This window comes from Medicago truncatula, chromosome 7, assembly GCF_003473485.1.
Source record: "Medicago truncatula cultivar Jemalong A17 chromosome 7, MtrunA17r5.0-ANR, whole genome shotgun sequence".
In the NCBI taxonomy this organism is placed as follows: Eukaryota; Viridiplantae; Streptophyta; class Magnoliopsida; order Fabales; family Fabaceae; genus Medicago; species Medicago truncatula.
Genome location: NC_053048.1, coordinates 47,172,612 through 47,197,271, shown reverse-complemented (window position 1 = coordinate 47,197,271; position 24,660 = coordinate 47,172,612). Strand labels below are relative to the sequence as shown.

Here is a 24,660-nt window from a genome sequence, read left to right as displayed (position 1 = left end):
TTGTTTATCTTTTTTAATGAATTCAACAATATAACAAAAAAATATTATCTTAATTCTTATTTTTTTTTAATGACACCAACAACAATCATTATTACAAAAAAAGTTATTCTAGGGTATAATTGATATAATAAAAAAGTCAGTCCAAAATCTTATTTTATATATATATATATATATATATATATATAAACGTGTTCTAGAAATTCTAAATATATTTGGTGTATATATAATATATTTGAGCTGACATTTTCAGGACTTAATAACAGTCACTCATATAGTAAAAAAAATATAGTATTTTTTTGGCATTGTTTAGAGTCAATTTAGAGTCATTCTAGCAAATTTTTCTTAGTTTTGGTTAAGTTTTTGTAACTAAATTGATGGATGAACATGAAAGAGTTATTCTAAGCACAAGGCATTGAACCATATCAAACCACCCAAACTAGTAGACAACCTTATGGTCGTGTTATGTTTTTAACAAGAATATCAAAGTGGTTTTTTGAGGCATAGTCACCACAAACATTTCCGTGAGTAGCAATGAAACAAGACATGGAGAATATATGAATGGATAACTATTGCCTCATGCATGACGCATGCTATGAGCAGCGAGTCAGGCAACCAAGAAGGAAGGTCAAGAGTACAAAAATTGCCTCATGTCTACATAAATAGTCCATAAATGCTTACACCTTTCATGTCTACTCCATGATTTGACCCTACGCACGTTAACCGACCATGATTAAACTCTCCAAGAGCTCCGAGGTCATGGCGTTAAAGGAAACATTTTAACGTCAGAGACTATTTTAACTAACAAGGGGAGCAGTCTGTGACTACTGTGTCTACTCATTGCACATTCAAAGCCGAAAATTACTAACCTCCCTTTGATTTTTCAACCTTTTCTCAACTTATATTTGTTGTCTTTCCTCTTTGGTCTTTACATTAATGAGGTAATAGTCATTTTGGTCTTTGAATGTGTAACGAGTAGTTGTAATAGTCGTTCAACATACCGAAATTTGAAAATAGTCTCTGATTGTGCACTATGTTAGTCAAAATAGTCATTTACATTAAAACACTTCATTAATATTGTCATATTAGTTCTTCTATATACATACTTATTGTCATGTCAGTCCTTGTAAGTAATTACTTAGTGGTAGGGGTGTTCAGAACCAAACTGATAAAAAAAAAACCGCAAACCAATAAAAAAAACAATATTTTTTGGATGTGTTTGGGCCATCTAGAGTAAGAACCGGCCGATTTGGTTTGGTTTTCGGTCCGCACTTATTATAAAGTAACCAGACTCTTCTACTACTCTAGACCGGTCCTCCTTTTTGTTATAGAGAGTACTTACCGATGACTTTTGCAATTAAACTCTTAAGTTCCTTTCTTAAACTACCAACACTCAGAAACGTGAAAATCCAAACACTACCTCACCTCTCTTCTCTCCCCTTGAAATCTGTTGCCCACCATCAGTCTTGCCGCCGATTCCTTCATTCTCTTCGGCAAGCATCACCAACAATCCTTTCACCGGCTCCGATTCTCTCTCTCTCTCTCTCTCTCTCTCTCTCTCTCTCTATATATATATATATATATATATATATATATATATATATATATATATATATCAGTCATCATGTAATATTTTTGAGTATACTCATTACTACTCTAATACTTTTTTCCTTCTCTTCAGTCGCTGAATTAATTAGATTAGAATGAATGGATTTTTGGTCCAATTTGTGAAAATTCATGATCAAAGTGTGCTGCTATCTCATTTAAAGTTTTCTTCTTTGTGAAAACTCTTTAAATTGCAATAGAAATTATAATACATATTAAAATTTAGCATTGTTGATTTTAAATTGCAGTATAAATTATGTATAATACTTTTTAAATTGCCGGCTGATTTTGGCTTTGCAGTGAAAAGATTGGGAATGCTGGACTTTGGATTTAATTTTTGGCTAGATGGACTACTAAATTTTGGATTTTGGCCAGATGGACTAGTTAATTATGAATTTTATTTTGCTTGATGATAATTGTAATTTGAAACTTTCTGATTTTGGTTTAAGTATTGCTTCTCATCAAATTAGACAAGATGGTCTGTTTCTTACTTTTTGTTGTACTCCTATGTTACTCATGAAGTTTTGGTTAGTTAAAGTTACGATGGTACTAAGGTTGATCTTTGGTTTTGTGTTGTTATTTTGTTTGTTACTGGTTACTCCCTCCGTCCCAAATTGTATGTTACTTTGAAGAAAAAAAATTGTCCCAAATTATATGTCGCTTTACAATACTAATGAAATATTAATGTTATTTTTCCTATTATATCCTTAACTATTAATTACTCCTTCTTTCAATTATTTCATTTATCTTTTCCATACCATTTATTAAGGATAATTTTGTAAAACAACTCATAATTTCTCTTCCCCACACAATATTAATTACATTTCTTAATACGTGTGAAATGGTCAAAACGTCTTATAATTTGGGACAGAGGGAGTATTTGCTTTCTATGATAAAAAAGTTAAGACCTTTGTTCCTTAATAGTTGCATGGCTATAGAAATTCTATTGCAATATGACACATTCTGCATAAACTACTACATGCTATTGCATTTGTTTCTTTATTTATGATTTAATTGACACAGTCTGCATAATACTTATATATTGCATTTGGATATAGTATAGAGGAGTATTATTTGAACAATCAATTAGGTGATAACTTATTTGAAAACCATATTTTACAAAGAAAAAAGTGGTATTGGCACGGAAACCATAGCAATAGAGAGATAAAATAAAAAATAATGTGAGTATGAGAGAGAAAGTTGTTGCAAAAATTATGATTAAATGGATGTTTAAATATATTTCTTTATAGTATAATATATTTGTTTGCAGGAACTTATATGTATCCGGTATAATATTGTAAACAAGTCCTAGATCTTATATAATTACGAAAGAAAAAGAAATAACTACAGGCTATATGAAATCGTACTTGCATATTATATTGTATGTGCAGCTAAAAAAAAAAAAAAAATCTACCGTCAAAATTGTTCTTAATATGAGCATTTTTAACGGGCTTAGTTACAGTTTTGTTTCTCTAAGTATCACAATCTTGCAATATTTGCCCCCTATAAAAAACAATAACAAACCAGCCTCTTAAGTTTATCCTATTTTGCACTTTTGACCCAGACGAATTTTCACCAAATTAATGCATACGTGACAACCACATCACTTAAAGTGAGATGTCACATGTGACTTTTCATTTTCTTAGAGCGCCATAATCACAAGATTACGATACCTAGGAGGCAAAAACTGCAATTAAGCCTAATAAATAAAGTGATATAGGTGCCACATAAGCATTGACCCAATCAAAATTGATCTCAGGGTCAAAAGTGTAAAAAGGGGTAAACTTATGGGGCTGATTTGTTATTGTTTTTTATAGGCGACCAAAATCGCAAGATTGTGATACTTAGGGGGTCAAAACTACAATTAAGCCTTTTTAATATGATGCATCATTCAAGGTGAGATGAGAGAGGAGAGGCGCGTGGAAGTTGCTTAGAAGGTTGTATGGCTACTCGACCCAGTCAAAGGATACTCAGTTAGGAACATTTACCATTTGGCTACTACGACAAATATTTGGCTAAAACATGTTCCCCTAAAAGCTACTCTCTTCGCAGCCGTCTCTCAACTAAGGATAATCTTCTTACGTGGGGTATCATTCGAGAAGAAACAACCATTTGTGTTGGTGGTTGCGAGGTTCAGGAGTCGGTGGATCATCTTTTCATCACTTGTAGTCATTTCGGTCGGTCTTGGATGCATATTCGAAGTTGGCTTGGGGGAGGGGGATTGGAACCCTTCGATTTGGTTTTTTCAAAGCACCAACCAAACCGAGCCGAACCGCACATATTTTATTTTTTGGATCAGATCACTTTTTGCTATAACCAAGCTGAACCGTACCGCGAACACCCCTACTTACTGGCATATCACTCCTTGTACGGAAAGAGTGAATGTTAGCATTGATAGACTATTTTGAATAATGAAGTGCACAATCGGAGATTATTTTGAAATTTTGATACATTGAAGAACTATTGTGTTGATTCGTTACACGCGTATGGACCAAAATGACTATTATCTCTTTCATTAATATACAAAAAACAAGGATATGAGCACAAACTAGCGTGGCCCTGAGGGTGGGAGGGAGGGGCGGAAGCCCAGGGTACAATTATTTTAAGGGCACCAAAGTTATTATTTTTACTCAGTAGTTAGTATTATATAGATATAATTATTTTTTAATTATCCTTGTTTAATTCTATTGAAAATATATTTTTAAAGAACTTTGATTATAAATAAATCTTTATCAACAAAAAATGCAAGAAAAAAAATTAGAATAATTAAAAGGGAAGAATTTTATTGTTTCGTCCAAGACACCAAAAATCTTAGAATCGACCCTGGACACGAATATCGTCATTCTCATATATCTTACCCTAATGACCAAATATTTACACTAATTAGAGAAAATTTAATGGATTTTTTATCAATCAAAGTTAATAAGGGTCGTAAATTTGACGCTTATCAACTCTTTACGACTTAGAACTTTGTTTGACATCAAACAAAAGTCTTTTAAAAAAGAATTTCAAAACATGGTTCAAATATTTATAGTGCACAAATGACATTCAAAATTTGTAAACAATCAAACACTTTTAATTTCAATTTCAAATGAACATTTTCAAATATGTAAATTCCTTCCTTTATTTTTTATATCTATGTCTGCAATACACAAATTTTTTAATTAAAGTCTCTTGCTAATCAACGGTAGTCAATCTAGTTTTCATTTGTTTTCTTTGTTTTGATTTTGGAATTTTGTGATCCAACACTTTTCTTCTCAGATTTGCTAAGAGATTTCTTATTTTTCCAAATAACCCTTTGTGCCAATGTCTTGAGAGAAATTGTAACATCGAAAGGACGAAGAACTTCCTTCAACTCCGGCCAATCAAGATCTTCTAAGTCACCATCTTCATATTGAACCTTGTACAATCCAGATTCTTTGTCATAGTTGATTACTTTACCTGAGTAATACCTTTCCCTAAACAGTTTTTGAACATCCCTCCCTACGAACCAATCACCTAAATCCAAATTTCCATGAGTTTCAACCACACTTGAAACATCGCGGGACGGGACAGCACCGCTACCATCGGGGACTACTGGCGCCCCGTTAATTACAACAGCAGTCTCTCCAGGTATTTCATATATCCCTGTTGCAAAAGCAGCTGATTCCTGCTTATTTCCTTTGTCTGATTCCATTTTGAATAAAAACCTAAAACATAAAAACAATCAATTTATTATGAAAAGATATGATCTTATGTCTAAGCGAGATTTTAACAAAATCAATCAAAGAACCGAACAAATCACATAAGAAATTTCGAGTGCCTAAACAATAAACATGAGACATCTTGATTTAATTAAAATTGAGTTTGAAATAAACACATTTAAACATGTCGTAGTCGATTTTTATTAGTAGTGCTAGTAATTGAGGCAAATGTAATTCTAATCAAAAACACATTTAAACACCATAGCATGTTAAAGAATGATCAAAATAAATTTTAGAGAGAGAGAGTACCCAAGACAAACCTTGCAATGTAATTGCAGGTTCTGCTGTATTTTTCCCCTACCAAAGTGTGTTACTTTTATAGCCTAAATCAAAATCATTCTTTATTAATTACAGAAATAATGTAATAATTTTCTTTGACTGGAAAAATAGTTTTATATTAAGTTTTCCTTTTAAGCTATTTTCTTTCCTTCCTTCTAAAAAATAAAATAAAAGCTATTTTCTTTCCTATTAACAATTTGGTAAATCGGTGGATGTAGGCGTTGTTTCGTTTCAAGAAATATATTTTTTTAATTACAAAATCTTTGTGATGATTATAAAGTAGTATTATTTTAATTTTTTACTTTAAATATTTAAAATAAATTGTTTAATATTTTATAATTGTTACTTTTTTGAAGGAATTTTATAATTTTTATTGAAAACTAACAAGATTTCTTTAAAAATAAAATAAAAAACTTTTTATTAAAATATATTATACGTTTTCATTTCTTATTTATTTATATTAAATAACTTTGACCAGGTACTTGATTTCTTATTTAAATAAATTAAATAAACTTTCACTATTTCGGACCTCGTGAATTTAAACTACGAACACCTCATTATTCACCTTAAAAAAATGAATTTCTATACATTAGACTACTTGACAAAAAAATCACTATTTAAAAAAGTGAATTTCTAAGGTGGTATTTTTTATTCTTTTCAAAATAACATGTTTTAGAAATTCAATATATAATTGTTGTTTCTTTTCCAATATCTTTAGACTATTCATGTTCTTTGTATTGAATAATATATTATAATTTGTAAAACAATTAATCATAAAATTTAAGATTATACATAGTTTTGTCAAGAAAAAAACGTAAATTAGAATTTTTATTTTTTTATTTTTTTTTTAAATTTGTGCATAGGCTTTAAAATGCCCAAGATATGGCTCATATTGGAGTAAACCATCATTTTCGTCTCTAAAAATGTCAACCGTAGACAAACAAGTTCTTGGATTAATTGAAATTATTAAAAAAAAACTCTCATTGTTAACTTTGATAGTCAATTTATTTCAAAAGGTTAAACATATACTCTCTTCGATCATTTTTATAAAAGATAAAGTCGATGTATTTGATTCGTAAAATAGATCAAATACATTAACTCTTGTTGATGCATTTGTTTTTTATAAAAAAGACAGGAGGGGTATTAACTTCAAAGTCAAAGTCATAACATAATAAAAAAGATAAATGTTGTATTTCCAATGTTTAAATCTTCTTTATTGAATAATGAAGGTTTGTTTCAGTAAGAGTTATACTCCCTCCGTTTCATAATACTTGTCCATTTTAGAGAATAATTTGTTTCACAATACTTGTCACTTTTAAGTTTCAATGCAACATTAATTATTGTTTGGTCAATAATACCCTTGCATATTTATTGTAGAGAGAGAGAGAAAAATAAAATGAAATAATAAATGATTAAGGGTATTATAGAAAACACACACATATTTTCATCAAAAATAACAAAATTTATTTGATTTCTTGGTTAGTGCAATTTCTCCAAAATGGACATGTATTTTGAAACGGAAGGAGTACTTCTCATGATACAAAGCCATGTTTTTCATTTAGAATATTTTCTCTCTCGAACTATTAGGTCCTTAGCCAAGAGACCGAACTCTAATGACAATTGAACATAGTGAAAAACATAAAAATGAGATGTTTGATTTGAATTTTTAAAATCTTTGTGAAAACTTAGTTAATAAAAGTTTCCTTGGAAAGTGAAATGTGTTTTTGAAATCTATTTTATAAAAATGATACACCTTCTGTTTTAAAATGAATGTCGTTCAAGGTTTTTACACACATACTGTATATATTAAGAAATACATTACTCCTTCAGTCCCTTATTAGATGACCTGTTTAACAATTTGCACTTTTGACCTGACATATTTTGACCATATTTTTCTACTAATATACAAAGATAAATAATATCATATAAGATGTTGGATTCGTCTAGATTAATATTTTCAAAATATTAAATTTTCAAAAAAAATTCAAATAGATAATTAAATATATTAAAGATAAAAAATATGCATTGATATGAGTGTCTGAGTCAACTACGTTATCTAATATGGGACGGAGGGAGTATATAAAAGAAAAATCATAAATCGCAACTTTTGAAAAGATAGGGGGCCAAAAAATCATAAATCACCCACAATGGTCGACATGTGGCACCTCACTTAAGGGATATGGGTGCCACGTCAGCAAAGATTAAGTTAAAAGTGGTCTTGGGGGCCAAAACTGCCAAAGATCCAATACGTAGGGACTGTTTTGTATTTTAATTAGTTAGGGGGTCAAAATCGTAACTTTTAAAAAAATAGGGGGCCAAAAGTGCAATAACTATTAGCCTAAAGATTTGAAAATTTATAACACAGATCGACTAAAGAAAGCCAATAACTATTAGTCTATGTCCAACATAGTGAAAGGGTTAAGCCATCAACCATGATAGTTGAAAGGAAGAAATGGAAACTTCGCCTTCAACCACATGAACGTCAGCGACTTAATTTTATCTACCATCTGCATAATTGGGCACTCTTTACCATTGAACAGTCTGTTATTTCTTTCTTTCCATATTTCCCACGTGGCATACCTAAGAACCTGTAAAATTGACCGAGGAGCCTTTAAAACACCACCCTCAAAAGTGAACCGATTGAAATGGTCCCCGATTGTTGATGCCATTATACCAAATTAATTCCCCGGTTAACATAATATCAATCACTATATCAACAAATTTTCCTAGGGAAGAAATCGTCTCTACAAAACCAAATCCTACTGCTACTGCTACAAATACAACAATATTTTTATTGATCACATCAGCACCAAACTGTTCTTCAGCTGATCATTTTCAAATCTATCAATTCCTTGCTTTATAATTGACATATCTATCTACAAAACACTAAATTTTCAATTAAAAGGTATTGAAATACAGTCAATCTAATTTCCTTTTTTTCTCTTTTTTTGATTTGGGAATTTTTCGAACAAGAGCCATTCTTCCAAGATTTATGAGTAGATTTCTTACTATTCCGAACAACTCTCTCTGTGTTGAATGAAAATTTATAATTAATTAGTCTCGTTTAAAAACTCTAAAATTTTGTGGTGGATGTTCTTATATTGTTATAAACATGTCAATTATGATGCTAACTCGAATTAAATTGCAATTTTGTCTGTTTATGTAAATAAATAAATAAACAAAAATTGAGGCTTCTTTGTCATGTCATGCAATTTTGCATATGCTTTTTATATATGTATCTGCGAAAAACAGTTTAAAATTTGATTTCTTAGTCAAGGTTTCCGTTGTTTTGAGATTTTGGCGTTTTAAAATTCATATTAATTTATCACTTGTCTAAAAATTCTAATTTTGTGTGGAAAGCCATATTTTAACGTACCAAACATGCCTGTAATAAATCATGAAAAAATTCAACCTCTATGTAACTTTTTTGAACTTTATGTCTACATGAAAAAATTCGAGGTAAAAAATATGAAGAATCCCAAATTACAGGAGTAAAATCTATGTTTTATTACATGGTCGTTTTCAAAACTTTACGTATATTACAGAATCAATTTGAACAATTAACCTTTAGTTAATTAAAATAAAAACAGACTGTTCACTACATAGAAAACAAATAAATCTAAGAAACATGAAAAATGTTATTAAAAAGAATTGAGTAGAAGTGTTAACTAAATTAAAGACCAGACTTTGATTTCTCATAATCATAATTTAATTTTGAATTTGATGTTAAATTGAGAATATTAGTTTTAATTTACAAATTTAAGTGTTATGAATATTAATTAAAGAAAAGATAAAAACACAATCGTATTTGTCACATAATTAGTCTCACGAGGAAATGGTAAGGACATTCTCTTTTCTAACATTTAATTGAACCTATTTCTAAAGTGTGAGAGTCATCTTAACTTAAGTCAATAAGAAAGTGAATGTTTTTACAGAAGTTATTTTACCTTGCTAGCAAAAAAAACATCGGACACGTTGCTCTACTTTTCATTGTGATTGGTTAATAGACATTTAAGAATGAAATCAAACATGCATTTTTAGAAACTCACATATATGTGGAGGAGCTTAAACAGTTTTGACATTATTGTTAGTTGAACTAGAAATTTTGAACCAAACATAAATTTTATTTTATTCTAATAAAGCCTTTTATTTCTGTCTAACGACTTATGTCTTCCATCAAAGAAAATATCCAATGATTGCCGTAAATTCGAGATCAATTCAAAATAGTGTTATTCGTTACAAACATCAACCCTCTTTTTTAGAATATATCAAAACAGGAAATTTAGATTTACTTATCAGAAGTTGAATGGAACAAAGGATCTGGATTCTCTCCTGCACTTTCTCTGCTGCTGTCTGTCCTGCCATCATTTGAGCCACTCATCTATGTTTTTCTCTCTTTCCAAAACTGCTGTTTTTTTTTTTTATTTATTTATTTTTTATCCATCCTGCATAAAAAGATTTACTAATAGATCAACACTTGTTTCATATATCTTTTTTATTTGTTTTGACAAGATTTGTTTCATATCTTAAAAAAATTATATTTGCAGATTCTACTCAGAATAGATGATCACCATATCAAATATTGTTGATGTCATTATACCAATTTAATTCCCCGGTTACAACATAATATCAATCATATAGCAACAAATTTTCCTAGGGAACAAATCGTCCCTATCTACAAAACCACAAATTTCCTAATTGCTCATTCAGCTGATCATTTTCAAATCTATCAATTCCTTGCTTTATAATTGACATATATATCTACAAAACCCTAAATTTTCAATTAAATCTTCTTGCTAATGAAGTACAGTCAATCTAATTTCCTCTTGTTCTCTTTGTTTTGATTTGAAGATTTTGCGAACGAGCACCAGTCTTCCCAGATTTAGGAATAGATTTCTTACTATTCCGAACAACCCTCTGAGCCATTGTCTTGAGTGAAATTCCAACTTCTAAAGGACTGAGAACTTCCTTCAACTCCAGCCAATCAAGATCTTCAGAATCACCGTCTTCATACTCAACATGGTACCACCCAGATTCCATGTCATACTCAGTTACTCTACCCGAGTAATAACGTCCCATAAACAATTTTTGAACATCCCTCCCCACGAACCATTCGCCTAAACCCAATTTCCTATGTGGTTCGACGATACTCAAAGCATTGCTGCTGGAAGGGACAGCGCTGCTGCTGCTACCGGATACTATTTCAGGCACTCCATCAATTACAATCGCAGGCTCTCCAGGAAAATCATAAACCCTTGCCGCGGAAGAATTAGATCCCTCCTTATTTTCTTCTTTGCCCTCTTCCATTTCAAACACAAACCTAAAGCAAAAACAAGAAACAATCAATTAACTATGAAATCATAATCTTATGCCTAAATTCAACGCCTATAACAATATTTTAACTAGAGTTTGATAAAATCAATCAAGATCTGAAACAAATCAATCAAAAATTAACACGAGAAATCTTGATTTAATTAAAATAAAGTTTGAAATAAACTGACATGTAAAAAGTTTATTGACAGTTATATTGAAACAAATCAATGAGAGAGTAATGTAATATCTTACAGTAATGTTGAAATATTTTGCTGCGGCGGCGTACAGAGACGAAGCTTGAGAAGTAATTGCAGTGTTGTACTGTATCGTTTTGCCTATCAAAATGTGGGAATTTCAAAAAGCACTGTTAATTGGTTATCGAAAGCTTTATCTCCGGTGAGCGAGAAGAAAGAAGGGTGTGACTCTGTAAACCCTAAAACGGTGGTAGAAGGAGGCGAAGATGACAGAGCCCGCTCCGGTTAATCGCATCGTTCATTTGTGTAGTCTTTTCCATTTATAGCCCCAATTCAAAATTGTTTCTTAATTATAATAATAAATTTGTTCTTCTTTTGGATTAATGCACGATATAAAATAATGTATTATATCCGTTTCAAATTATATGTCATTTGGCAATTTCACGTAAATTAAACAAAATGTAGAGTAAATTACACTCCCTTCCTCTTAAAGATGTTTGAATTACACTCTCCTCCCCTCTTATGTTAAAATATACACTTTACTCTTCAATATTTTTTTTATGTTAAAATTTATACTCCCCTCCCTTATAAGATGCTTGAATTACAAATCTCTCCCTTAATAATTAAATATGCACTACACTTTAATCTATTTGAACATAAATAAATATTCTTATAATATATATTAATTTTGAATCACCATTTAAGAAAAATTAATTCACTTCTTTATAGTTTAAATGTCAATGATAATTAAATTTAAATATATTGCTGTTGATTTTATAAATTAGAGTATAAAATTAACTTTTAAATAATCATGCTTTAATGATTTTAGTAATTTTTCACATATTTTAATTTTGTTTTGGGTTGTTTCATATTTTATAATAGGGTTTAAAACTACATGTTATTGAAATTGTGAATAAAAAATAGCGAAAATTATGTATTCAATTTTTTATTATATTAAAATAGACCCGCAATACTATTTTTTTTAAGTGTGTTAAATTATTATTTTTTGCTAGATTATTAGAAATAATAAAAAAGAATATTGAGGGAGTAAAGTGTAGATTTTAACATAAGAGGGGAGGGGGATGTAATTCAAGCATTCTTAGGGGAGGCGAGTGAAATTTTTTCTAATTAGTTTTGAATAAGAGGGGAGGGGAGTGTATATTTTAACTTAAGAGGGAAGGGGAGTGTAATTCAAGCATCTTTGAGGGGAGGAGAGTATAATTTACTCAAAAAAATATGTTAACTTGTACTTTTAGGATACATGTTAAGGTTTTTATAAAGAACAAATATTTATTGAGAAATATTAAATTTCAATCTTATAAAAAATAAATTAGCATAATTTATGATGCATAATTTATATTTTGGAACCTTAATTTGTGTCTTTAGCGCACAAGTTAGCATTTTTCATTAAAAAATGATGTTATTATTTTGTAAAAAAAAATGTCATTAATATTGTATAGAAAAGAAAAATTGTGAGATGTTTTACATAAATATCATTCATCAATGGTATGCAAAACAAAAATTAAAGAGAATTGGAACGAGATAAAGTAATAAATAGTAAATGACATAATAGAAAAATAAAAATTAAATTTTTTTTTGAAGGGGGAAAATAAAAATTAATGATTCCTTGATATCGTAAAGTGACATATAATTTAGAATAAACAAATTTTACTAAAATGACATATAATTTGAAACAAAGAAAGTATTGTTAGCCAATATTTTTAAAGGCTATCATTAAACGCAGTTAAAATAGGTTGACCTTGTGATCGAAGAAATTGTTCTCTTTCGTATCGAAGTTGGACTTGCTGAAAATGCTCGAAAACGCGTGTTTTAGTTCGACGGGTGAAAAAGTTATCGAAGGGCAGGTTTTCGGATAAGGTCAAGCAACCGATATTTTCAAGACACATTCGAAATTCAAATCGAATGAATAAGTATTGTTAGTTTACTACAGTTATAGTTTTGAATTCAAATCTAGGTAGTTATTTCTATTTGTATAAATAGTAGTTTTCCTTAATGAAAAGTGGTCACAATTCAATCATACAAAAAACTTACACTCAAATTATCCGCATGGAAGAGAGAAACGAGTCACAAGTTGCAATGTATGAACATGTGTACCAATTTACATTTAATCAATGCAATTTAAGTTTGTTTTCTTAAATGTCTTTGCAATTTACTTGTTTCTTTTGAACATTTTACTTTACTTTTATTTCACCAATTTCGGTTGAATTCAATTGGGTTGAATTCGATTGCTTTTACTTTCTTTTATTTATCAAGTTCTTCAAGAATAACTTTAAATTTCTGGAAAATAACAAACACAATATGTCCCTAAGATTTACTGGTTGATCTTACAAGTAAATATTTTTAAATCAGCGGTTGTTTACCAAAAATCAATGTAAACAAGTATATATAAATTAGAGGGTTAATTGTTGAAATTGACACATATTATAACTAGGGATGGCAATGAGTATCCAATGGGTAGGGTACTATAGTACCCATTCTCATACACGCGTTTGTAAAAAATACTCGGACCCGAACCCATTCCCTCGTGGGCAACAACTTTAGTGCCCTTCCCCATACCCTATAGGCACCTAAGTGCCCATACCCCCATCCATTACCCGCATTTTAACTATGAAAAGACAATAAAAAAACCCACAATTGAAATAAAACTATGATCCAAAAAATTTCAAATCAACTAATAAAATAATATGAATCGTAGTATTTAGCCAAATAAAAAACAATATGTATCGTAGTATTTTGCGGGTACCCATCAGACTTGAATCCAATTGTCATCCTTTTAGAAGTATAAGATTCGAGAAATAGTTACCTGGAAGCAGAAGAGATGGATAACAAAAAGCAACGAAATGCAGGCAGGCGGAAGAGATTCAACGCAGCAGAAGGCTAGGTTTAGGTTACTATAATAAGCAATTTTTAAGTTTAGGTTTAAGCTTAAATAGTTAGGTAAATTAATTAATTAATATATAAATTATTTATTATATTATATAAATACATATTCGCGGGTTGCGGGGATGAGTAGTATAGTGTCCATACCCGTGTCCGTACCCTTTTAAGTTTGCGGGTAATTACCCGGACCTATGCCCATACCCATGAAAGTGGAGATTTACCCTACCCATTGCGTGTAATTTTTACGGATACCGATCGGGCCTGGGTCTAATTGCCATCCCTAATTATAACCCTGAAATTTGATATTTTTATTATTTTTGACTTTGTAACGTATGCAATGTCCAAAAAACAATCTAGCAGTTGAATTTTTTTCAAGCATGTTTGCAACGTTAAAATAGGACTTTACGCAAAAAAAAATAAAAATATTCTATCAAGGACGAATTAATTATGAATTTTTAAAAAAAAAAAATGAAAAGATAAAATAACGGAAATCTTTGACATGCAAACGAGAGCCCCCCAAACAACACCTTTAAATATCAATTGCAAACAAACATTAAGCTTCAAAGTCTAAACAAACAAGTGGCTGAGTCCACCAGAAGAACAAGAGATTAATTATATTAATTAATTGATAAATAGTTTCTGATTTGATTTAAAAATCTCATTATTATTCAAATAGTTCACACACAAGCAAACCAAATGACACTAATCATGTTAAAAAACAAATTAATTTACCCCATTAAACAAACCACAAAAAGTAAAGGCACATTAGAAAACGAGTAAATAGTCAATTTTCCCCTTGAAATTGTAAGTTTCATCAATTACCCCTTTGAAATTAACAAAACTTCAATTACTCCCCTGAAATTTCACAACGTTAGTCAATTTACCCCCTCCGTCAAATTTTTCTGTTAGTGAACATGACGTTTTGCAAATACCTCCCCTGAAGTTTTGCACTTATGTGCAAAGTGCCCCCCACCCCCAAACTTAAAAATTTATATTATTTTTTTCTTAAAAACAAACAATTAATAGTTAAATATTAAAGCTAACTATTAATTTTGGAGTTTGGAAAAACTACATACATATATACATCAAAATAGGGCAAAATGTGTATTTTTAAAGTGACAATAATGGTTATTTCTAATAGACAAATTATTATTTTTAGAGGTTTATAAACAAATTAATAATCAGATTTAAATTTATATTTTCTCCTTCACCATCTTAGTCTTTTAACTCCTCTAACAATTTGCTCAAACCATTTAAACTACACAACCCCCAATATTAATCCACAAATCATCCCATTATTGTCACTTAAAAAAATACATATTTTTCCCCATTTTGGAGCCTATTTTGATGTATATATGCATGTAGTTTTCCCAAATTCCAAAATTAATAGTTAGTTTTAATATTTAACTATTAATTGTTTGTTTTTAAGAAAAAAATAATATAAATTTTTAAGAAAAAAATAATATAAATATTTCACTAACTATTTTGATGTATATATGCATGTTTTTGTATATATTCACTAACTATTTAAGTGCAAAACTTCAGGGGGGGTATTTACAAAACGTCATATTCACTAACAGAAAAATTTGACGGAGAGGGTAAATTGACTAATGTTGTGAAATTTCATGGGGGTAATTAAAGTTTTGTTAATTTCAGAGGGATAATTGATGAAACTTACAATTTCAGCGGGGAATTGACTATTACTCGTTAGAAAACTCTATTGGGAAGATAATTACTCACACGCGACCAGCTAGAAACGAAGAGCTATAAATCGAAAAAACATGTTGACATTCAAAAAAACAATTGCGTTAAAATATAATTCTTTTCCACAATCTCCAACAACACACATAATAGAATTCAATAACAATATTATCTTTTGTCAAATATTGATTATTCAATAATCTCTGATAAATAACAAAACTTTCAAAGGAATAATCTTATCTTATTCCAAATAAATCTACATACAATGAAGAAACATTACGCCCATCTTCGAACAACATATGATAGGTTCCTTTAAAAAAAGCTTCACCAGAAACATTTTACAGGACTCTCTTGTCCAAAACATTATCCCGCACACAAGAAAATCGTCAACAAGGAAATACAATCCACCACCATTGAAAACCGTTTCTCCTCCAAGCATATCTACCCTAACTTTGTCATAAATGACTAATTAATATCACCAATTTAAAAAATGTGTATATTTATCTATGGGTCACCAATTTAAAAAATGTGTATATTTATCTATGGGTAATGCTAATTAGTGCTCCGGTAGGGGGCACCGGTTAAGGAAGACAAAAGAGGAAATTTTAAGTTAAAGGAGAAAACATTTAATGCATTTATTACATAACTTTGAATGCAAGCATTATCATTTTTGGATCTTTATTTAAGCATTTAATGTAAATATTACTCCATCCGTTTTAAAATATGTGTCGTTTTAGCCAATTGCACACAGATTAAGAAATGCATTAATTAAAAGAAAGAGAAATGTTATTTTACCAAATTATCCTAATCAACTATTGGTTTGTTTTTCATTAAAGAAAAAAGAATACTTTGGAAGTAGTGTATAATAATATTAATTGAAGGGTACAATTGAAAAATAAAGTTATTATTGCATTGAAAATTGAAAGTGACAGTCATTTTGAAACAATTCTTTTTGGCTAAAACGACACTCATTTTAAAACGGAGGGAGTACTATATTTGATTTTTTAACGAGTATCCCTGAAACACCGGTTAAGGAAGACAAAAGAGGAAATTTTAAGCCAGAAAACTATAGTTATGGAGATCTTCATTTCTTTTAAAAAGCAGAGAACATACTATAATTATTAATTTTTTGTTGTTGTCAAGTGACAGGTTATCAAGTCATATTTTGCAAGAGAATTTCTTATCCCACCTTCCATGCTTTTCACACGCCCTTCCATTTCCTATTTTACCTTTATTCAAATTATAGAATGAGAATCCAAAGAGTATTTATAAAATTTTGAATCATAGCATCTGAAAGCTGGCACAACACAAAATACCAAGAGTTTTGCCAATAAATCACATTCCATAATATTGTATTTTGTTAGTTCGACGTATAGTAACCAAATACAACTTAACATTTCAATTTATAACATATGAACCATGTCAAAACTCTGCCACTAGTTTTTAACAACACGGGAATTCATTTGTTAAAAAACAACACGGTAATTCAATATATTGACATATCTCGAATTCTATATAAAGTGAATGTGTAAAATAAGTGTTTGGTTTATATAATTCGAAATCTATCAACATAGTGAGCATAAGAAATATTATTAACACGTCAACATGCATATTTGCAACACACATCAAGAAATACAAAGTATTCAAAAATATCTAAATTATACAGAATATCCAAATAAAAAATGACACAATGTAGCAATATTTGGATTTTTGAGGGTTTAAGTATTATAGGACAAATACATAACTGAAGAAACGAGGTAAGAAGGTTGGACAAGTCTTTATATTAGTATGGTTTGTATTCTATAATATGAAGCATGTTTTTATGTTTCAAATTATAGAATTTGAACACGGACAAAATGAAAAAAATGAAGGGCGTGCGAGAAGTTTGGAGAGTGAGATAAGAAACTCTCATTTTGTAGTTATGTATTTCAATTGCATCGAACAAGTCCATGGGTTGTATATAATACTAGAATGGGCCCAAAAAATAAATCTTAGAGCCTTACTTTTCAAACACCTAGTGATTACTTACAGACATCCACTAAACTGTAGTTAGTTAACTAATATTCGACATTTTTTAGAGTGGTTGAGACACTTTTTAAATTGGTTCATCCATTTTAAAAAGTGTGATACCGTTCACCTTTTCCTAAGTGTCTAATGATCAATTGTACTTTTTTTTTGGACTACTTTTGAGAGTCTTACTTTGCAGCCCGAAATAATGTGATTAAATATATTTTCCTCATCTGATGCCAAGTGTTCTATAATATTAATTTATTTGTCTCGAAATATTTGCATTTCAGCCAACCATCGACACTAATCTTTTTACCAAAATTCATTAGCTTCTATTAATAAAGATATTTTATTTAAGAAATGTAATTTTATTTTAGAACACTTAATCGGTTCTTTTAGAAATGCTGATAACTTTTAAAGAAACATGGTATGAGACTTTGAGAATAGTTTTGTCTAACAAAATTGGGTATTCGGTCTAAGGATTAACTGAATTTATTGGGTTCAATCCGACCGTTTATTTGTGAGGTCCTATTTAAAATAAGAGCAAAGTTCTATATGAATTTAATTCACTGAAATTAACACTGAATATAATCGAACCTAAAACATTGAAATAAACACACTTCAAGGTCTCATGACAACTTCATCAAATCAATCTAAATGGATTATTTGAGAATAGTTGACTAGAAACTCTAAACCTAAATTGTATATTTTCAAATTTGACAGCTATTCATACCGAATAAAATATAAAAAATTTACGCATATGGAGCGATATTCATTTTCATTTTTTGGTTATTTGAACCTGCTCGAAAGATTATGCCCCTTATATTAAAATGAAGGGCTCCAAGCAAAATGTCCAAAGCTCTTTCTTGCATTAATTTGTTGGTACATAGCATTCGATAGCACATTTCATTGATCCGTTGAGTACAATGCCTCATACGAAAACTATATAATGAAATTTATGGTTCAAGGTTGCTTTTAATGGAAATATATGAAAGTATTAGTACTTCTTGTAAAAAATAAAAAAAAAAAGTGTTTGCATTGGTTTGATAATTACGACGTGGACTTATCGGACAGTTTGGTCAGTTGTATTGTGAGAATAAGTTTCCACACACCCAAATATCTTTTTTTTTTTTTTTTTTTAAAAAAAAAAATGCACACATTGAAAAATATAACAAGTTTTTTTTTTGGTGAATTAAAATGAAACAAAAACAAAAAAAGAGCAAAAAGAAACACTTAGAGTCTGTTTGAAATAGTTTTTGTTTTCAGTTTTCGAAATATGCAAGTCATCTTCTCACAATAGTTATCATTTTACATGTTTTAGTTTTAGTCCCCAAAACTAAAAAATTCAAAACAGTTTCCAAAACTGTAATTTTGAAAATTAGTTTAGCAAAAAAGTTTTTAATTTTCAAGTTTTTAAAAACTAAAAAAGAGTTTTTGGAAAGTAAGCTCGTTTCCAGGGTATCGTTAGACAGATGATCAAAGAGCCGAGAGGATCATGTAGTTAATTGTTTTTTTACCCATAGCGGAAGAAAGAAAAAAAAAAAAATATTTTTTAAGGAAATAAAAAGATATTCTATCATCCTCTAATTAATTGTTTTTTTTCCTAGAGTATTTCAAAAAAAAAAAAAAATCGAGAGGATCATCCGCTAATTATATTTTGCAAAAAGAACTTACTTCCGTAATGATTGAGATTTAAACAAAAAAAAAAGGGGGTGCGAAAAGTTTCTCACTTTATTATTTTGATTTTGGGGGAAAAATAGTTTGATAGTCTAAAATATAAAGAAAACTCAATTAATTTTTATCTTTTCACTATTTGGCCTCTCATTTTTACTATGTTTTTTTGTAGTCGCTGCAGATAATTTTCGTCCCTAGCAAATGACAGTAGGACAACTCAATAACACATGTCACAAAAAATATCACGTGATATGCTAAAACTCCATTGTGTGACTCTCCCATTGCCATGCCACATTTCTTGGAATTTCAGGAAAGCCACATTTCTTGAAATTTCAGGAAAAGGATTTATAAATTAATTTGTAGACTAAAAGTAAAAACCGTTAGACCAAAAAAAAAAAAAAAAACCGTTAGTATTAGGTGTACAGATAGCACTATTATCCTAAACAAAATATAGCAAGCTTTAAAGTTTCTTAATATGGTACATTTTCCAAATTGCTTAAGGTTGCTTCACCAAATTGCTTAATAGACCGTCCCAAGAAGATCACTGCCAAATTGGACTTATGCCAAACGCGAATACCTCATCTTTATAAGTGGGTATGGCAATGGGACGGGGTGGGAACCTTTCACGTCTCCATACCCTACTCGCATATAGTTTACTTATTATCTTACTCATATTCGATGGAGATGAGAAATCTAATTTCATCCCCGCCTCATCCCATTCCCACCGTGCATACTTTTTTAATTAAAAAAAATAAAAATAAATTATAGTTCCAAACGCAATGTTGTAATATATTATCCAACAAAGAGATGATAGTGATCGATGACTATGATGATGGAGAAGAGAGAGGCTAAAGGTGTGATATTTGGAAAGAGAAGTGAGAGAAGTAAGTGTCGTCTGACAAACTGAAACTGTGACTGTATGAGTGAAATGATTCATGCTTTAATTTTCTATGTATATAAAAAGGGTAATAAGTTGATTTTCTACATTCGAATCAGATTTAGATATGGGGCAAGGGTAGTTACATATATCCTCGTTACCCGTCACATATCCATATTTTGAAATCAAAGAAAACCTAAACTCATATCCAAAACTAGTCAAAGTGGGAGAACCTGTCAAATTAATTGGGTTTGATTCGGACGGATACCCGTGAATACGAGTTTTGTTGCCATGCTTATCCGAAAGCAATAGGGAACGCTCAAAAAGAAATCCAATCCAAGTAAAACAAAGAGAGAGACGACTCTTTTTAATTGTTCATAATTTTTTGTGGTTCAATTTAATTACGGACAAGGAATTCTTTTTTTAAATAATCTCTAACATTTTTATATTGGGGACTAATTTGTTTTGAATATGAAAATGTCATAAACTACTCTGATCCTAAATTGATATGTAGGAAACTTGTGAGAGATTAAAATAGAACTTCACTCAAATAAATATTTCGACTTCCTTGTTTAAATAAAAACTAATCTAACTATCTCCTCCTTCAATTTTATAAGATGAGAAATGATATTTTGAAATCAAAAGTTGACATCAAATTTAACAACTAATTATATGCTAAATACAATTTAAATATGCAGTTAATATATGGTTCCATATATACAAGAAAAATGTTAAATAGTACTTTTAGGACATTGATTAAGAAAAATAAAAATAGAAATTTCGTGTTAAAGAATGATAAAAAGTGATGAATTTAACTTTTTAAAAGAAAAAAATTATTGATTCAAATGTAAAATTACTATTTTTAATTTTTTTAACAAATGGTTTTAAAATACATGTTAACGTGACTCATATATAAGAATGCATCGACACACATTAAACTGCATTAACCTTTATCTTTCAAAAAAAAAAATATATAACAACCTTTATAAGATATCCACTAGACAACCGTACACTTTAGCTAATACATGAAAGTGCATATCATAATTTTTTGTCCATTGATAACTACGTGCACTGCACGATGGATTGGATATGAAGGTGGAGACCACTTTTATTCACAATAATGTCAAGCTAGCTAGTATTTGCAGTGAATGCATTAGGATAGAAACTCTCAATTCTTTGTCATTTATGCATTAGGATAGAAATAATGTCCTTTGATTTATTTTATTTTATTGAATCTATATGCTTCGAAAATTATTTCTTCACAAATAAGAAACAATTTATCCAATGCATAAATGGTTGAGAGTTCACATGCTCACTACCTTTAATAAAAGCAAGTATCCGTAGAAACATTCATAATCTGCTCTAACGTAATGCTTAGTGGATAAGCCAAGCCTAATATCAAACTTTAACGGTACATCCTAATTTAGGAAAAGAAAGAGTGTTGATATCGAAATCAATTTAAATTAAAACGTAAATTGATCCAAAGTCGAAAACCTAACAAAATATATTATCAAATATTTTTGGATCTCGCTTTATGAAAACCGATCGAGTTATATCATATTTTATATTAGTTTGTTCAAAGTTAAATTAAAACGATTTTATTTAACACTTTTTTTAAGGGAGATTTTATGTAATACTTATTTTTGTTATTAGAGTAAGAAGAATTGCACTAATATTTTTTTTACAATACTTCTTAGTTTTTTGCTTCAAAGTATACTATAACCGCACCACAAACAAGTTTGAATCCCCACAAGTAGTTGAGAGTCCATTTTCAAATGAAAAAGAAATAAAGATCATTTTCTTTCTAAGGAGGATCTTTATAAATATATGAGGATCCAAACTCATCTCACAATTATCTAACAAATCGTCTATTCAAACATGCACTTATTATATTTAGAAATTTGAAAATCACTACAAATCATCCTCATGCAAACATTGAAACAAAGCTTTAAACTGTAAACCTAGATTATTTAGAGTTTAAGGTGAATTATTTATAATTTCAAATAGGGAAGAACTATAGTAGTAGAAGGGTAAACTGGTTTCATACTTTCAATGTTCATTTATCTCAAAAAAAAAAACATGTGAGGTGGGGGGTCTAGTCTAAGCTTTTAACTTTGGGCTACAAATGATTTAGTTTGTACTGCTTTGCTTTCACGTGCTTTTCTAATTCGTACAGCTTTGGATAGTTTTGATGAGTTACACTGAATCCGGTCATCACTTGACTCATGCACGAAGCAGTCACTTTCCATTGGTTTATATAAGCTTGGACAAATTAAGGCTTAGTTCAGAGTTCAGACCAAGGGTACTTTCTTTAACTAGGGCTTTATGATGTGCTGCTCTGCTGAAATTTAATGCAAAAAACTCGATGATAAATTACTGTATTATTAGTACAAGACATGGTACTATGACTCAGTTAGATAGATAATGGATTTCTCAAGTACATGGAAGATTATCGGTTAAGAGATCAGTCCCTCTATAATGGATTTCTCAAGTACATGGAAGTTTTTTGAACAACCATTTGTATAACATATACTTTAAAGATAATCATAAATTTACAAAGAAAAAAGGTATTGACTATTGACACAAATATCAAAATAATAGAAAAAGAAAATAAAAATATAATATGAGTAAGAAAGAAAAAGTTGTCATCAAAATTATCAAAAAATGATTTTATAAATATCATTTTTCAAAAATAATACTATGTAAACACTTCTTTGATTTAGTTATTGTGTGCGGTTGATATGGAGTATGAAAGAATCATGACTAGTTGCTTTCCATACACTTAATTTTAAAAGTACCACAATAAACAAGTCTCTCTTTTTTTCGTTAAAAAGTAAAATAAAAACGATCAATAAAAACAAGTCTCTTTCTTTTGTTAAAAAATATCGTTTAAACATTTAAAAGTAGTAATTTTTATATGAAAAATTATATAATTATAATTTTTATATGTGTTGTATTTTTTATATAATTTTTTTTATGAGCTCCTTAAATAAAGCCCTTAAAACACTTGTTTGCAAGACCGAATAAAAATAAGTCTCTTTCTACTATGAAATAATTAGGTCAACAAAAGAAAAATAATACTACTACAAAAAGATTTGTCTTAGATTTGTCTTGCTTATTTTTCAGCGTGATGTGATATATCTATACAACTATAACTATAACTACATAGAAAGAGGAAATTTGATTTTGAGTTGACTTTTTATTTTCAATTATATAGTATTTTATTTATATTATTATAATTAAATTTATCCTTTGCATAATATTATTTAAACCATTAATTAAAAAAATCAGTTAAATCTTATTTTAATATGAACAATTCCACTATAATAATAACAATAGAAATTTTTATTTAAGGAAGACAATATATAAGTTCAATCATTATTTGATTTTATATAATCTAAAAAATTCATATAACCAAATACAATATAATAAGTACAATCTCTTGTCATTATTATAAACAAATATTCATTTTTAAATTTATTAAATAATTAATATATTTGGTCTATATTATAAATCATATACATGAATTATTCAATGAATTTGAAAAAATAATGACTCGGGTCAATTATGCTCTTCAATTATTATTATAATTATAAAATTTATCCGAGGGGACCAATCCCACCGCCCACTTGTGGAGGCCCCGTCTAAAGCCCATCGAAATTGACACCAGAGGAAATCGAACCTGAGACCTTTAGAGGAGCAAACTCCAAGATTTCAAGCCAACCACTAGACCAACTCCAAATGGGTTCCATATTTAACCCTATTATTTAACTATTTAGTTAAAAAAAAATAGTTTTTCCAAAATAAATTAGTTAAATTTCATTATACTCAATTAAATCTTTATTTAACCGTGGTTTACTCAAAAAATAAACATTCAAATTAAGCACAATAAAAACAAGTGATGCTAGTAAAATATGAATAAATCATAACTATTTAGTGGGGCAGCTGCTCCCACTAAATTTCTAAATTTTCAAGAATCTTATTGTTTTCTTATTAAAAGCATGTTGTACCAAGTAAAAACTATTGAATAATTTTATTTGTGAAGAAGATACACAATTATGTGTACTAGATAAACTTTTTGGATATGTAGTATTTTTTTTTCATGTTCGTAGTTATACATTTTAAATGTTGGATTATCTTCAACTTTTTGGAAATGTATTGTTTTTTTTTTTTAAATAGGTTAGTGGTTAGAGATTCATTTTTTCTAATGATGAATAAATAGGGTGTCCGAGGTTTAAAATATGATCACAACATATATTATGCAATGTCCTACCAAGTAAGTTAAGCTTACGAGGACGGTCATAAATGTTTGCTATAATCATAATATTATTTTCTTGCTTCTTTTTTTTTTTTTTAATGATTTTTCAAC

The 24,660-nt window shown here is 29.4% G+C and overlaps 2 protein-coding genes across 2 annotated transcripts; both read right to left on the bottom strand.

Annotated features, from left to right (window-relative positions):
• Positions 1 to 4,798: 4,798 nt before the first annotated feature.
• On the bottom strand, positions 4,799 to 5,278 carry LOC11431426 (dirigent protein 17). Its single transcript, XM_003625486.1, has one exon. The coding sequence runs from the start codon at positions 5,276 to 5,278 to the stop codon at positions 4,799 to 4,801; it is 480 nt and encodes a 159-aa protein (XP_003625534.1).
• Positions 5,279 to 10,197: 4,919 nt separating this feature from the next.
• On the bottom strand, positions 10,198 to 11,468 carry LOC11427130 (dirigent protein 17). The gene is made up of 2 exons (XM_003625488.4): positions 11,190 to 11,468; positions 10,198 to 10,944 (listed from the first exon to the last, which is right to left on the bottom strand). Exon 2 carries the CDS (start codon positions 10,929 to 10,931, stop codon positions 10,440 to 10,442), a length of 492 nt encoding a protein of 163 aa, XP_003625536.2. The 5' UTR covers positions 10,932 to 10,944; positions 11,190 to 11,468; the 3' UTR covers positions 10,198 to 10,439.
• Between the last annotated feature and the right edge of the window lie 13,192 nt (positions 11,469 to 24,660).

Coding starts and splice junctions, on each gene's coding strand:
- LOC11427130 (XM_003625488.4), bottom strand. CDS start 10,931: ATGGAAGAGGGCAAAGAAGAAAATAAGGAGGGATCTAATTCTTCCGCG.
- LOC11431426 (XM_003625486.1), bottom strand. CDS start 5,278: ATGGAATCAGACAAAGGAAATAAGCAGGAATCAGCTGCTTTTGCAACA.